The sequence below is a fragment of the Hypanus sabinus genome, chromosome 2 (genome assembly GCF_030144855.1).
Source record: "Hypanus sabinus isolate sHypSab1 chromosome 2, sHypSab1.hap1, whole genome shotgun sequence".
Lineage (NCBI taxonomy): Eukaryota > Metazoa > Chordata > Chondrichthyes > Myliobatiformes > Dasyatidae > Hypanus > Hypanus sabinus.
The window spans coordinates 37,564,020-37,578,948 of NC_082707.1; the positions used below are offsets into that span (position 1 = coordinate 37,564,020).

The following is a 14,929-nucleotide window of genomic DNA, read 5'->3' on the forward strand; positions in this document are numbered from 1 at the left end:
GAAAACTAATAGAATGAAGGGTCCTGAAGATAAAATTAACTTGCTTAAAAATAAAGAATTGTGTGGAGATTCAGCCAATGGTCTACGTTTGGAAAACATTGTTGATAAAATAACTCCTATGAAAGGAGCATGTAAAAGCCTGTTCCACACTGGTGCGCAAGCTAACCACGTGGGAGTTAACAGGAAAAGGGGCGAGGGTTGACGGGATGCCACTTTAAATAACAGGATCCGGTTTTAAGGGATTTCGACAAAACATGTAACTAATAAAGACAACCCCCATGGAAGATTGACTGTAAGTTTGAAAGTAAAATAAAGATTAGTATTTGCATGAACTTTTGTAATATACACGTAAGCTAAGGTCACAACTCTTTAGTTTTTGTTTGCTGAAGAAAAGGAATAAAAATAGGTCGTTATTAAATTGGAGTCTGATGCTACAAGAATTAAGGTACAAGATATTAAGATATTCAAGGAAGTGACAATGTAATCGCTAACTGTTTAGATGCTGAATTGAATGCATAACTGTATTACTCTGTAGTGAAAAAAAACTCTTTTTTCTGTAATCTGTTAGATTCTGTAATCCTGTAAAACACTGTATTAATTAATTTTTACCTGTGGTAAAAATCTTAGAAGGAAGGGGATGTTATGAAGGTGACGCAACTCTGAGGGGCCGAAGGGTACAAAGTCGCCCCCTCCTTTGTGAGAATCGCAAGATCACTATTAATTCGGGTCTGGGACCCAGGAAATGAGAGAGAGACGTCCAGAATACACAAGGTTTGGAATGTGTCCTGACCTCAGCGAAACAGAACCGCTGATAACGGCCATTGCCTCTTGGAGTCGGAATTGTGTATTGAGTACTGTACTATTCATTGAAATCCCTTAGGGGACAACCAGAGTGGGCTGGTTGAGGGATTGTATCATCCCAACCTGATTGACATCTGAGCCCCTGTGAGTAAGGATAAAAGAGGGTCTGGGGAACAACCCTTGAGACGCACCAGGAGAAACGCTAAAAATCCCGTGACAGCGTTTACTAGCGACAGCCGGTGGGGGACTCGTGTGCGTCCTCCCTTGCCTGGGTGGCAGGCTCATCGCGGAAGAACGCCTTAGCTAAAGGAGAGGCCACAAGTGAACGGCCACACCAACGAGACTCCAACGGATCGAAATCATAAAAGGAAAATCGGCAAGTTTTTCTCCCAAATCTCTCTCTCTCTCCAATCATTGCAAACACAGCGGTCCCCAAAGGCTGCAGCCTGCATGAACTGAGTGAACTTTATATTTCCATCGGACAATACATTATCTCCTAGACAACGATAGAGCTTATTTCTTATTGGTTATTATTATACCCGCACTTTTAGATATAGTATTGACGACGTATATTATCTGTATATTTGCATTGATATTATTTTTGTGTATTTATACTAATAAATACTGTTAAAAGTAGTATCATTAGACTTCAACGGACGTCTCCATCTTTGCTGGTAAGTGACCCAGTTACGGGGTTCGTAACAGTATTCACTAGAATTCAGAAAATGAGAGGTGACCTAGTTGAAACCTATCGAATGGTGAAAGGTCTTGATAGAGTGGATGTGGAGAGGATGTTCCTATGGTGGAAGAATTTAAAACCAGAGGACACAGCCTCAGTATAGAGGGGTTGATAGATTCTTGATTGGTCAGGTCATGAAGGGATATGAGGAGAAGGCAGGAAAAGGGCTGAAAGGAAAATTGGTTCAGCCATGATTAAAAGGCGGATCAGACTCATTGGACCAAATGCCCTAATTCTGCTCCAAAATTTGATGGTCTTATGGACTTCTGAAATCAAAGTTGGAAAATGCTGTACTCTATATAGCAACTTCCAAGGAGAGGAAAGCATTAATGTTTCAAGTCAAGTTTTTACAGGCAGAAAAAGTTAGAAATGAAACTTTAAAATGCTGAAGAAAGTGAAGCTATAGAGAGAGAAAATGATAAAGTACTGGTGGTTGAGGGCGTGGAAAGGTGGGTTAGTGGATGGAGCTAATGATCAGCCTTGCTGCTTGGGAAAAGTAACTGTTTTTGAGTCTGGTGCTCTTGGTGTGGATGCTACTTAGTCTCTTCTCTGATGGGAGTGGGGCAGAGTATTCCTGGGCAGGGTGGATGTGATCTTCATGATGTTACTAGCCCCTTTTTGGCACCTTTCTGTATATATGCCCTTGACAGCTAAGCTGCTGCCTGTGATGCACTGGGCAATTTTGACTTCCCATTGTAGTTTCCTGTCTGCCACAGTGTAGTTTCAGTATCAGCAGTGATATAGGTTGTCAGGATGTTCTTTGTGCATCTGTAGAATGACCCCAGTGTGGATGTGCCACGTCCAGCTCTCTTCAACCCCTTCAGAAAGAAGAAGGATTGGTGAGCATTCTTGACTGTAGGATGCGTTCTGGGACTATGACTGGTTTTGTGTGATCTGCACTCCCAGGAGTTTGAAACTGCTTGCAGTTTCCACTGCTGCACTGCCAATGTAAAGAGGGTCGTAAGTGAAGCAAGTTCTCCTGATGTCTATAACCATCTCTTTTGTCTCGTTCAAAGTAAAATTTATTATCAGAGTACATACATGTCACCACATACAACCCTGTGATTCTTTTCTTTCTCTTAGCAAATCTTAGCAATTAAGAATCTTAGTGATTCTTAGCAAATCTATGGAACAGTAAGGAAGAGGGTATTTTCCTGGCACCAGCCCTCAGGTTCTTCCACCTCCTGTCTGTAGGCCGTCTCATCGTTGTTGTTGATGAGCCCCACTGCCATTGTGTCATTGGTTAAATTAATGATATGATTGCTTGGGAGTTTGGCTGTGCAGTTGGGTGAGCAGAGTGTACAGCAATGGGCTCAACACACAGCCCTGGTAGGCAGAGGTACCTTGTTGAGGATGATGGAGAGGAAGGAGCAGTTGTGCATCCTGACCATCTGAGGTCTGTGGGTTAGAAAGTCTAACCCACAGCTGCATGGTGGAGTGTTTAGATTGAATGAAGGGGTATCATGGGAGAACATGAGAGACAAAGTGATATCAGTGACATTGATGCTGAATAAGAGAGCATCATGAGTGTACAATACTTAAAGCTGATCTGATGGGAGACCTAAATAGGAGACGACTAAGCACAGGAGAAGGCAGGAGGGGTGAGAGATAGCAAAGGCTGTAAAAGTTGAAAATCTGCAAGTAAGATTCAAAGATTAAAAGTGTATTTATTATCATAGTATGTATTACAGAATATATCCCTGAGATTCGTCCTCCCACAGTCAGCCACGAAACAAAGAAATCACCCTGGAATCCATTCAAGAAAACACCAAGCACCAAACGCACCAAAAAAAGAGAACAAATTGTGCAAATGGCAAAAAGCAAGTGAACAACACAGAGAATATCAAACATCCAGAGGTCCAATCAGCATTGGGAGCAGAGCACTTCAAAAAGATTGGCGATGCTAGTATAAAAGGAGAGCTTCACAGGCATTCGGACATTCCAGAGGTCCAATCAGCATTGGGAGCAAAGCTCTGCGAATTAAAGAAAAGTACTGAAGGGCAAGCAGGGTGGCCATTATCAGGGCAGCCATTGTTGGAGTAGTCCAGTGATGAGAGTAGAAGCATCAAGCTTTGACTCAAGAGGCTTCGACGAGAAGAGGCTTTGGCAGTGGAATGCTCCTCCGGTAGAATGTGCGAATTCATGGAACCTGATAGTCTCCCTGATGACTACATCTGCGGAAGTGCAGCCAACTTCAGCTCATGAGAGAGTGCATTCAGGAGCTGCAGATGGAGTTGGGTGAACTTAAGATCATCTGGGAGGCAGAACAATTAACTTTTGAGCAGGTGGTTACACCCAGAGTGCAGAATTCGGGGAATAGATCGATGAACACCGAGAGAGGTAAAGGGAGAAGGAAGTCAGTGCAGGGTTCCCGTGTGGCCATTCTCCTCAGCAACAGGTATACCCCTTTGGATACTGCTGAGGGGGTGACCTTTCTGGGCAAGGAAGCAGCAGCCTGACCAATAGCACTGTGGTTGACTCCGAGCCTCAGAAGGGTAGGATGAAGTCAAGTGGAGCAGTAGTCATAGGAGACTCAGTAGTTAGGGGGGGATACTGCAACAGCAAAAGGAATGCCAGGATAGTGTGTTGCCTCCCAGGTGCCAGGGTCCTGGATGTCTCTGTGCGGTTGCAGAATATTCCTGAAGGGTAGGGTGAGCATCCGGAGGTTGTGGTACATGTTGGTACCAATGACCTAGGCAGGAGAGGGATAGAGGTCCTGCATAGTAAATCTAGGGAGTTAGATGGAGGCTGAAGAGCAGGATCTCCAAGGTGGTAATCTCTGGCTTAATCCCAGTGCCACAAACTGGGGAAGGTCAGAATAGGAAGATAGTGCAGATGAATGAGTGGCTGAGGAGATGGTGCAGGGGACAGAGTTTTGAGCTCTTGGGTCATTGGAACCTTTTCTGGGGAAGTGGTAACCTATGTAAGTGGAACCAGATGCACCTAAATTGGAGGAAAACCAATATCCTGGGAGGGAGGTTTGCTAATGCTATTGGGGAGAGTTTAAACTAGATTTACAGGGGGCTGAGAACTGAAGTGAAGAGGCAGAGGATGGGGCAGTTGGCACACAAGTAGTGACAGCTTATAGGGAGTTCATGAGGAAGGATAGGCAGATAATGGAGCAAAGAAGCACTCAGCTAGATGGTTTGAGATGTGTCTATTTTAATACAATGAGTATCATAAGCAAAGTGGGTGAATTTAGGGCATGGATCAATACGTGGAACTATGATGGTGTGACCCTTACAGAAACTTGGATGATTCAGAGGCAGGAATAGCTGCTGAGTGTTCCAGATGTTTCAAAAAGTACGGGGAGGGGGGCAAAAGAGGTGTGGGAATGGCACTGTTAATCAGGAATAGTATCATAGCTGCAGAAAAGGTGAAAATCATAGAGGGATTGTCTATTGAGCCATTGTGGGTGGAAGTCAGAAACAGGAAGGGGGCAATAACTCTGTTGGGTGTTTTTTATAGATCCCCCAAATAGTAACAGTGACCTCAAGGAGCAGAGAGGGAGGCACATTCTGGAACGGTGCAATAATAATAGGGTTGTTGTGATGGATGATTTTAACTTTTCCTAATTTTGATTGGCATCTCCTTAAAGCAATGGATTTAGATAGGGTGGAGTTTGTTAGATGTGTTCAGGAAGATTTCCTGATGCAATATGTAGATAAGCTAACTAGAAGAGAGGCTGTACTTGTTTTGGTATTGGGAAATGAACCTGGTCATGTGTCAGACCTCGACAGGATGCAGGACTGGGCTGAGAAGTGGCAGATGGAGTTCAACTCAGATAAGTGTGAAATAGTTCATTTTGGTAGGTCAAATTTGAAGACAGATTATAATATTAATGGTAAGACTCTTGGCAGTGTGGAGTATCTGAGAGATCTTGGGGTTCGTGTCCATAGGATACTCAAAGCTACTACGCAGGTTGACAGTGTTGTTAAGAAGGTGTTCGGTGTGTTGGCTTTCATCAACCATGGGACTGAGTTCAAGAGCCGTGAGGTAATGTTACAGCTATATAAGACCTTAGTTAGACCCTACTTGAAGTGTTCTGTTCAGTTCTGGCCATCTCATTATGGGTAGGATGTGGATGCTATAGAGAGAGTGCAGAGGAAATTTACAAGGATGTTGCCTGGATTGAAAAGTGTGCCTTATGAGAATAGGTTGAGTGAACTTAACCTTTTCTCCTTGGAGCAACAGAGGATGAGAGGTGATCTGATAGAGGTGTATAAGATGATGAAAGCCATTAGGGTTATATTATATTTGAAAGAAGTAGTAGTAAAGGAGTAGTTTAATGAACTGTCAGTAGCGAGTCGCCATTGGTTGCATTATTTGTTGTCATCATTGGTTGCATTGTTTGCTGTCACCATTTTGACTGAGATGAAGCAGAAAATTCTCAAGGCACAGCAGGCACATATGGAGAAAAGAATGGAGGTGATGTTGTAGGTTGCTGACCTTCAGCAGAACCAGCCATTTCTGGTGAAAACTGGAAAAGCTGATAACGTCAAGTTTGGTGTTGTGTTCCAACAGCAATAATGTGCCTATTGAGAAAATGAGGTTCAGTCCCTTAAGACTAATATTCAAAGTACATTCATTATCAAAAGAATGTATGAATTATACAGCCTTAAGATTTGTCTGCTTACGGACTGCCACAAAGCTCCCATCTCCCACCCCCCATCCTCATTGCATTCTACAGGGATTGTATTGAGAGCATCCTGAGCAGCTGCATCACTGCCTGGTTCGGAAATTGCACCGTCTCGGATCGCAAGCCTCTGCAGCAGATAGTGAGGTCAGCTGAGAAGATCATCGGGGTCTCTCTTCCTGCCATTATGGACATTTACACTACACGCTGCATCCGCAAAGGAAACAGCATTATGAAAGATCCCATGCACCCCTCATACAATCTCTTCTCCCTCCTGCCGTCTGGGAAAAGGCTCCGAAGCATTTGGGCTCTCACGGCCAGACTATGTAACAGTTTCTTCCCCCAAACTATCAGACTCCTCAATACCCGAAGCCTGAACTGACACCTTGCCCTATTGTCCTGTTTATTATTTATTGTAATGCCTGCACTGTTTTGGTGCACTTTATGTAGTCCTGTGTAGGTCTGTAGTCTAGTGTAGCTTTCTCTGTGTTGTTTTTTTTACGTAGTTCTGTCTAGTTTTTTGTACTGTGTCATGTAGCACCATGGTCCTGAAAAATGTCTTGTTTTTACTATGTACTGTACCAACAGTTATGGTCGAAATGACAATAAAAGTGACTTGACTTGAAAGCAAGAAACCTGAAAAAAACCCAATTTAAACAAAATAAAAGCCGGCATCCAATGCGGGGGGGGGGGGGGGGGAGGGGGAGGAAAACACAAATCATGCAAAACAATAGAAGTGAACAACAGCATTCTGAACCAAATTAAGTCCTTCAATCCGAATTGCCAAAGCAGCCTGGAGTAAGCCCAAACCTCAGTCTGAGTTCATCATATTAATCGCCGAGAAGCTCGCAGACACAGAGCATAGTAGCCAGGGCAGTCTCACAGTCTTAGTGTCACAGAGAGAAGAGTGAACATCGTGGGAGAGCGAGCAAAATCAGCCTGATCTTGTTTCCGGTTCCAACACCCTACTTTTCCAGTCTATCTGGACCAGTGTTTAAAATGTCCTAACAGCGGATTGTGCTTCGCATTAGGACCCTGCCCTGTCCCCGTCACAGTGAATTACAACGGGCCTAGACCACGCTGCTCAGTGTTTCACTCTGAGCCTAGACTTCGTTGCCCAGCCTGAAGTCATTTTCAACATCTCCATATTGGCTCAGGGTTTAGAGTAATCCAGCTTCTCACCGGGATTAGTTGGATAGGATTTGATGCTCCTCTGCCTTGACTACTTCTCTCAGAGTCGCTCACTCCAGCTCCATCTCTGTTGATTTTGTAATGCACCAGCATCCCTCGTATTTGCTTCGTCTTTGCTCAGCTATTCATTGTTTGTGATGATAGTTTAGCACAGTTTATTTCGGAAATGATGTTGGAACTGTTGGATCTCTGTTATTTTTCTGATCCTGAGGTTTCTTCCAGGGGTGAAGAACGGTGAGGAGTTTTAATTATTAATGACCATTTACTTTAACGTTTAAACAAAGTGAAGAGCTGAGGAGCAAACCGGAGATTCAATGGGGAAGGCAAAAAGATGAAGAAAAAGATGGACCCTCTGAAAAGTCCATCACCTTTATATTCTGTAAATATGAATAAACCAGTCAATAGTTGCACAATTACATCACATGGGTAATATGCTACCACTTAGCCAATGAAAAATGAGAAAGCTGTTAGCCGTTATATCTTATACCACTTTCTGCTAGAAAGTGGGCACAAGCCACCACGTACTCTGAAAAATACAAGTTTGTTTAAAAAAAAATTACAGGTAATTAAACAATGACTTTAGTCTTGTGTTAATTCAACTAATATCTTATAAAAGGTAATAAAACAGTGGATTCCAACAGAGCAGTACAGAGAGCCAGAAAAATTGAAGTGTGAGTGATCTGGTCTCCATCATATTAGAGTTGCTCTCTTTCTCCACCTCTCATCCTTTTCTGCAACTCAAAACTTGTTTAATGTCCAACATTTCCTAAACTTGATATATAGTCTTTGACTTTAAAAGTTAACCATGTTTCTATCCATATTTGCTACCTTGAACACTTCATGTTCTTTCTTTATGCATTTACAACTCTTTCTTTTAAATATGGTTATCAAATATCATTGATCTACTTGTTTTGTAGGTGTGCTCCTGAAAGTCTGAAAACTCGAACATTCTCACATGCCAGTGATACCTGGATGTTTGGTGTCACTCTGTGGGAGATGTACACATATGGTCAAGAGCCTTGGGTAGGCCTCAATGGGAGTCAGGTATTGGGCACCATTTCTGTTTTTATGTGTTTTTCAGAATATTCTGGATTGTGTATTTTGTTGTGTCTATCCCTGTAGTGGATTTAAGTTATTCACATGTGTTGCATCCTGCAGCTGTATATCAAGTTTGTTCTCTGCATGTGCCTTAGAGTGAGTGTATGTCACTCTTTTTGTCTGTATCAGAACATCTATTAAACATGGGCATCGTGTGTGTATCTCCAGAAGATATATATGTAAATTTTCCACTATGTTCTTATCTGTATCTCAAATGTGTTTGTAGGGCTTTGTTTTTTTTTATTATTTCTTGGGCATTTCAAATTATTCATTTTGGATTTCCCCATGTATGTATGTATGACATCATTGTATTGATATTACAAAGTCGGCATTTAATTTATGAACAAAACTCTTACTATATCTGAGTATATGCATGTGCACTTAGCTCTGTTTGTACATTGTATGTATGATTATGGTGCTTTATTTATTCTTTTGGCCCGTGGTGTTTGTAGATTGCAACTAAAGATACTGTTCATATTCCAGATTTTGCATAAAATTGATAAAGAGGGTGAGCGGTTGCAAAGGCCTGAAGACTGTCCACAGGATATTTATAATGTGATGCTTCAGTGCTGGGCGCACAAACCTGAGGACAGACCAACATTCGTGGCACTCCGAGATTTTCTGATTGAGGTATGTTGTACTGAAACATGGGGATCTATTCTAATTGATATCATATCTGTTTCAACAAGTTGGAAGCTGAAGCATGGTCAAGCACAGTCTGCAAAGAATGGAGAGATGGGAACCAATAGAAATTGCTTGTGTCAGTAGAAAACTGCATTAAAAATTAAAAATGTATTTATTTGTTCTCATTGTGTTTGTTAAAGAAGGTAGCTTGATTTTATCCGAATGTGAAATAGCTTGAGAAAATGCAAGCTGTCAGATTATATGAGCAGAGTGTTCATTCAGAATCTACTGCAAAGGTTTCAAATTAAATACTATTTTCTACATGTTGCTTTAAACTTAGAATGAAATATTGTTCTTGATTTTCAGTTTACTGATTTTTAACCTAGAAAGGCTTCATCCATTTGCTTCGTGCATATTGTTGCAGGTGGAAGTATGAGGACTCTGTGTTCCACCCTTCTTGTGGACAGATGAGCATGGTTCTCATGTTCCCACAGTGACTTTTGGGTGCCCCTCTTTATATGGATTGAAGTGTTTTTTTTCTTTTGGTAGCTGTCCTGCTGCTTCTGTTTCATTGTCAGAAATGTCATTGAAATTAATAACTTTTTTATGGTCGAGTTTGGTGTCTTCAATCCTAACACAATGCATTAATTAAACAGGCACAGCCTACGGACATGCGAGCGCTGCAGGACTTCAGTGAACTAGACAAACTGCAGATTCAGATGAATGATGTTATCACAGTCATCGAGGGCAGGTTTGTGTTTGCAAGTTGCATCCGTTATGTTCAAAATTTAAAATAAATTTATTATCAGAGTGCATATACGTCATCATATGCAGCCCTGAGATTCATTTCCTTGTGGGCATACTCAATGAATCCATAATAGAATAATAACCATAATAGAGTCATCTAAAGACCATACCACCTTGGGCGTTCAATGAATGTGCAAAAGACAACTAACTGTACAGATACCAAAAAAAAAGAAATAGAAATGATAATGTAAATAAATATGCAATAAATATCAAGAACATGAGATGAAGGGTCCTTGAAAGTGAGTTCATAGGATGTGGGAAAATTTCAATATCAGGACGAGTGAAGTTACACCTTTTGGTTCAAGAGCCTGATGCTTGAGGAGTAATAACTATTCCTGAACCTGGTGGTGTGATGTGAGTCCTGAGGCTCCTTTACCACTTCTGATCCTCCCCACCTCTGATCCTCTGATGAGGATTGGCTCATGGACCTTTAGTTTCCTCCTCCTGTGAAGTCAATAATCATCTCCTTGGTCTTGCTGACATTGAGTAAGAGGCTCTTGTGGCACCACTCAGACAGGTTTTTAGTCTCCCTCCAACATACTGATTTGTCACCACCTCTGATTCAGCCTATGGCGGAGGTGTCTTCAGCAAACTTGAATATGACATTGGAGCTGTGCTTAGCCACACAGTTATAAGTGTAAAGTGAGTAGAGCAGAGGAGCTAAGCACACAGACCTGCGGTGCACCTGTGTTGATGGAGATTGTGGAAGAGATATCGTTGCCAATCCAAACTGACTGGTGTCTCCCAAGTGAGGAAATTGAGGATCCAATTGCACAAGAAGATATTGAGGTCTGGGAGCTTATTTATTGGTTCTGAGGGGTTGATGGTATTGAATACTGAGCTGTAGTTGCTGAAGAGCACCCTGACACTGTCCAGATGTTCAAGGGTTGAGTGAAGGGCCAATGAGTTGGCATCTGCTGCGGACCTGTTGTTCTGATAGGCAAAGATCCTTCTTCAGGACAGGTGTCTAATATCCAGGCATGCATAAGAAAAGGCTGTGTGTGTGTGTTGTGTTTGTTTGTGTAGTGCTGGAACAGAGTTTGTCATACTTCTGAATGTATACTGCAGTATAATTGAGCATTTTCGAAAAAGAAGTGTGAAAAGTTCGGATGATGAGGGAAGGAGCTTTGCTTATCATTAAATTGAGATGAAAACATTGATTGAAAGTTTATGGCTTTTTGTATTTGAGTGGCATGCGGATGAGAATCTGAGATTTTTTTCTGTTTTAATTAAATGTGATAGCTCCAATTAACGGTGTAGATCTCTCAGTGCACTTCTGGATACAACCAGAATTGGATTTTTTGACTGAGGTTGTTCATTTAAACTTGGCACTGCCTTCTATCCACCCACCCATGAGTAATTTTCCACTTGTGCAACTCTGGCATGTTGCAAAGTGATTCTGGAAACAGGTTGAAGTGTAGAGTTTCTGAATAGTGTGCTGTTCCTGATGTTAGCTGATCCCCGCGGGAGTTTCCACTATTTGGTTCACTGCCCATCACAAATGTAGTTCTGTGTGTGCATTGTGTTTTGGCCAGTGGATCAGGCCCCAAACATGAATGGTGCATATATAGAATATTATTTACATAATGCCGAATATCACCAGTCACTGATAATTGCAAATATTCATGGCAGAACTGTGTCATTAAAGGCACCTTTAGTTATTATACCACTGTCTGGAAAGAAAGTTGTATTATGGAGACTGAACAGTTACCTTTGTGGTTGATTAATGGAGTAAGTTATACCATTCACCAACAGAAGTTGGTCCTTTGGATAGATTAACTTTGTCCAACCTCCCTTCAGGAAAGGTGGCAATACAGACAGATACAAAAAGCAAGAATGGCCAAAGTTGCATTTATTTAGTGCCTGGTGCATTTCACAAATAATAAATTTTCTTTGTGCCTTGTATTCATGCAACAATTTACTGGAAGCAAATCTATAAAGCAGGAAATATACAAAATCAAAATGCATGTCAGACAGCATATATGAAGAGATAAAGAAATTAGCTTTTCTTGGTATTCAGAGCTAGGAGCAGTTAGAAATATGCCTCCACTCATATCCAATCTCTACAGTGCATTATAACTTGATAATATCCAATCAATTTTGTTCAGAAATCCCAATGGTTCGGCATCCATCACTGAACTGTTCCCACAGCCTGTGGACTCACTTTCTGTTGTCTTTTCCACACCAGTTATCTGCCCTGTTGGTGCAGTCATTCATTGATTCCATTATGGTTATTGGATTTATTGAGTATGCCTGCAGGTAAAATGAATCTCAGGTTTGTATATGGTGACATGTATGTACTTAGATTATAAATTTACTTTGAACTGTAATCCAGCACATTTAGTGCTGACTCCCTCTAACACACCAGGACCTTTGGTTTCTGTGCTTCACTGAAATTTATTGAGTTCACTGAAAAATTTACTGTGCTACTATATTAATTAATGTAATTTTAAAATATAATTTAAAAGTGAGTTTTAGCATTAACTAAGAATAATCTAGAAAGTCTGCCAGTCTGGCACCACTAAGTCTTATACACGCTAGATTAACACGATTTAATGGTATTTTCCTTTTGATCTGACTGAAGTTTTTGGTTTAAGCTTTTTCTGGAGTGGAGTAATAAACTGAGACATGTTGACTTGTGTTTATAACTATTAATTTAAAAGCCCTTTCTTGCCAAAGCATTGTAAGATGGCTGGGTATTGTTGATCAGCAGGTTATTTCAAAGCAGTAAGCAAGCTTAAATCATCTTCCTGTGAAGAGAAATATTAATAGCAGCTCTGCATCATTTTCCTCCATCAAGTTACTAGTCTATTGGTCATTATTCAAAAACAAAATAAAATATCTGGAGGCGGTGCCACCTGAACCCAAGAATGACCTCAAATAAAAATATATCCTTAAATGTTCAGCATAAGGAAGTAGTGTTAATCTTGTTAATTATTGTGCAAAGAGGCACATTTTTATTGATATTATGTTGGGAAACATCATCACGATTATTTGCCTTTAACATGCTCTGTCTTTTTCTTGCACTTGAAGGGTTTTCTTCAATTGCTATTCCCTGTTTGTTTCTAAAGTGAAGATTGCCTATCTAACTTATGTTAACTGTAGTTTTATGAAATTATTAGCAAAACTAATGCTGAAGCAATTTTTACCTAGTCATTATTAATGACAACAATAATCTTGAGAATCTAAATACTGCCATAACCTTTAACATTGTTTTTAAATGTGAATGTAATGTTTTTCTTTGATTCATGACATGTAAAACTTCCCCAAAGTATGGTGGTTAGAGACATTGTATCTGGTATACAGTACAAACAAGATGCTTAAAAAAAACCTTGTCCGTAATTACAGTGAATCAAGGTAATCTTTTTTTGTGTGAAATCCCTCACCAGAGAGTGAGTGATCTTAGAAAATGTACCAGGAATTATTTCATTGTTCATAAATGTTAGTATATGAAGCTGTTTGTTAATAGCAAGCATACTAAGCGTGACTGAGAGTGAAATCAGATGAACAGCCAAGATTCGGGCACCAAACTTAGACAGACCGAATTCTGTACCAGACCAGTCCTGGTTGCAAAGTTCTCCTCACAAACATTTGAGGGCTGGTGTCTGAACTAGGGTATTGCTAATACTGGGGTTGGGGAGGGGGGTGCTGGTGTATAGTTTAATGGTGATTGGAGGAAAGTATTTGGATGTCTGAGGTAAATTTATTACACAAAGAGTGATGGGTGCATGGAAAGCCCGACCAAGGTTAAAATTAGAGGCAGATACATTAGGGATATTTAAGAAATTCTTAGGTAGGCACATACTGCAGATGATAGAAGAATGAGGACTATATAGGAGGAAAGGTTTAGATTGATCTTAGAGAGTAGGTTGAATGGTTGGCACATCACTGTTGGCCAAAGGGCCCATACTGTGCTGTAATGTACTATGTTCTATTGTGTGGTACTATGGTTTTTCTAAATGGGTAGATTCAGAACATACCTATGAGCTGAAAATTGGGCATGAATTAGGAACTTTTTACCACCCTTGTGCTTCACCACCATCTGTAACTTCTTGAGCCAATATTTCTCTTGTCCGACCTTTGCTATCAAGCTGATGATGAATTTAATTAACATTGTGGCAGGACATTGCAAGAGAAGCACCAGGTTTACCTAAAATGAGGTAACAGAGTTTTGAAACTACCTCTCAAATACTGAACAGCAAATCTAATGTGTCATAGACACATCAAAATAATTGTCCAACTAATGAATTATAACAAATTCTGCTATCCCGCAACAACCAGTAACACAAATTCTTGCCAGTTAAGCAGCGTACAGGAAGACGGGGCTTCATGCTTATTGATGATGGAGCTCAAACCATCAGTAGCAGTGATGTAACAGCCAGCCTACTTCAAATCGAAATGGCAACATCTTTGGATTTGCACAAGTAATTCTTCAGATGATTTGATTCTTTCCATGTGATATTGAGAAATCCACAGAATCCACAACAGATGCCATCTCATCGGCTCTTCACTCAATCCTGGAACACCTGGCCACATATAAAGATCTGCGCTGACCAGCTGGCTGGTGTTCACTGAGATCTTCAACCTCTCACTTTGGTTGTGTGTGGTACCCACTTGCTTCAAGTAGGCTTCAATTATACCAGTGCCCAAGAAAAGCATGGTGATCTGCCTCAAAGACTATCCCCAGTTGCACTTAATGAAGTGTTTTGAGAAGTCGATGATGAAACATATCAACTCCTGCATGAATGACAATTTGCCTACCGGAGAAGCGGTCCACAACAGATGTCATCTCATTGGCTCTTCACTCAATCTTGGAACACCTGGACAGCAAGGATGCATACTGTACATCAGGATGCTCTTTATCAACTACAGCTCAGCATTCAATACCATCACCCCCTCAAAACTAAACAGTAAGTTCTATGACCTTGGCCTCAGTTCCTCCTTGTGCAATTGGATCCTGGATTTTACAAACACAAGAATATCTGCAAATGCTGGAACTCCAAGTAACACACACAAAATGCTGAAGGAACTCA

General features: G+C 41.0%; 1 protein-coding gene across 6 annotated transcripts in view; it reads left to right on the top strand.

Annotated features, from left to right (window-relative positions):
* Positions 1–14,929, top strand: part of tnk2b (tyrosine kinase, non-receptor, 2b) — a 254,802-nt gene that overhangs the window by 198,848 nt on the left and 41,025 nt on the right. For all 6 annotated transcript variants that reach the window (XM_059944274.1, XM_059944282.1, XM_059944266.1 and 3 more), the window contains exons 7-9: positions 8,285–8,411; positions 8,949–9,095; positions 9,746–9,840. In XM_059944274.1, coding sequence (XP_059800257.1) covers positions 8,285–8,411; positions 8,949–9,095; positions 9,746–9,840 — 369 coding nt within the window. The remainder of the gene's footprint in view (positions 1–8,284; positions 8,412–8,948; positions 9,096–9,745; positions 9,841–14,929) is intronic.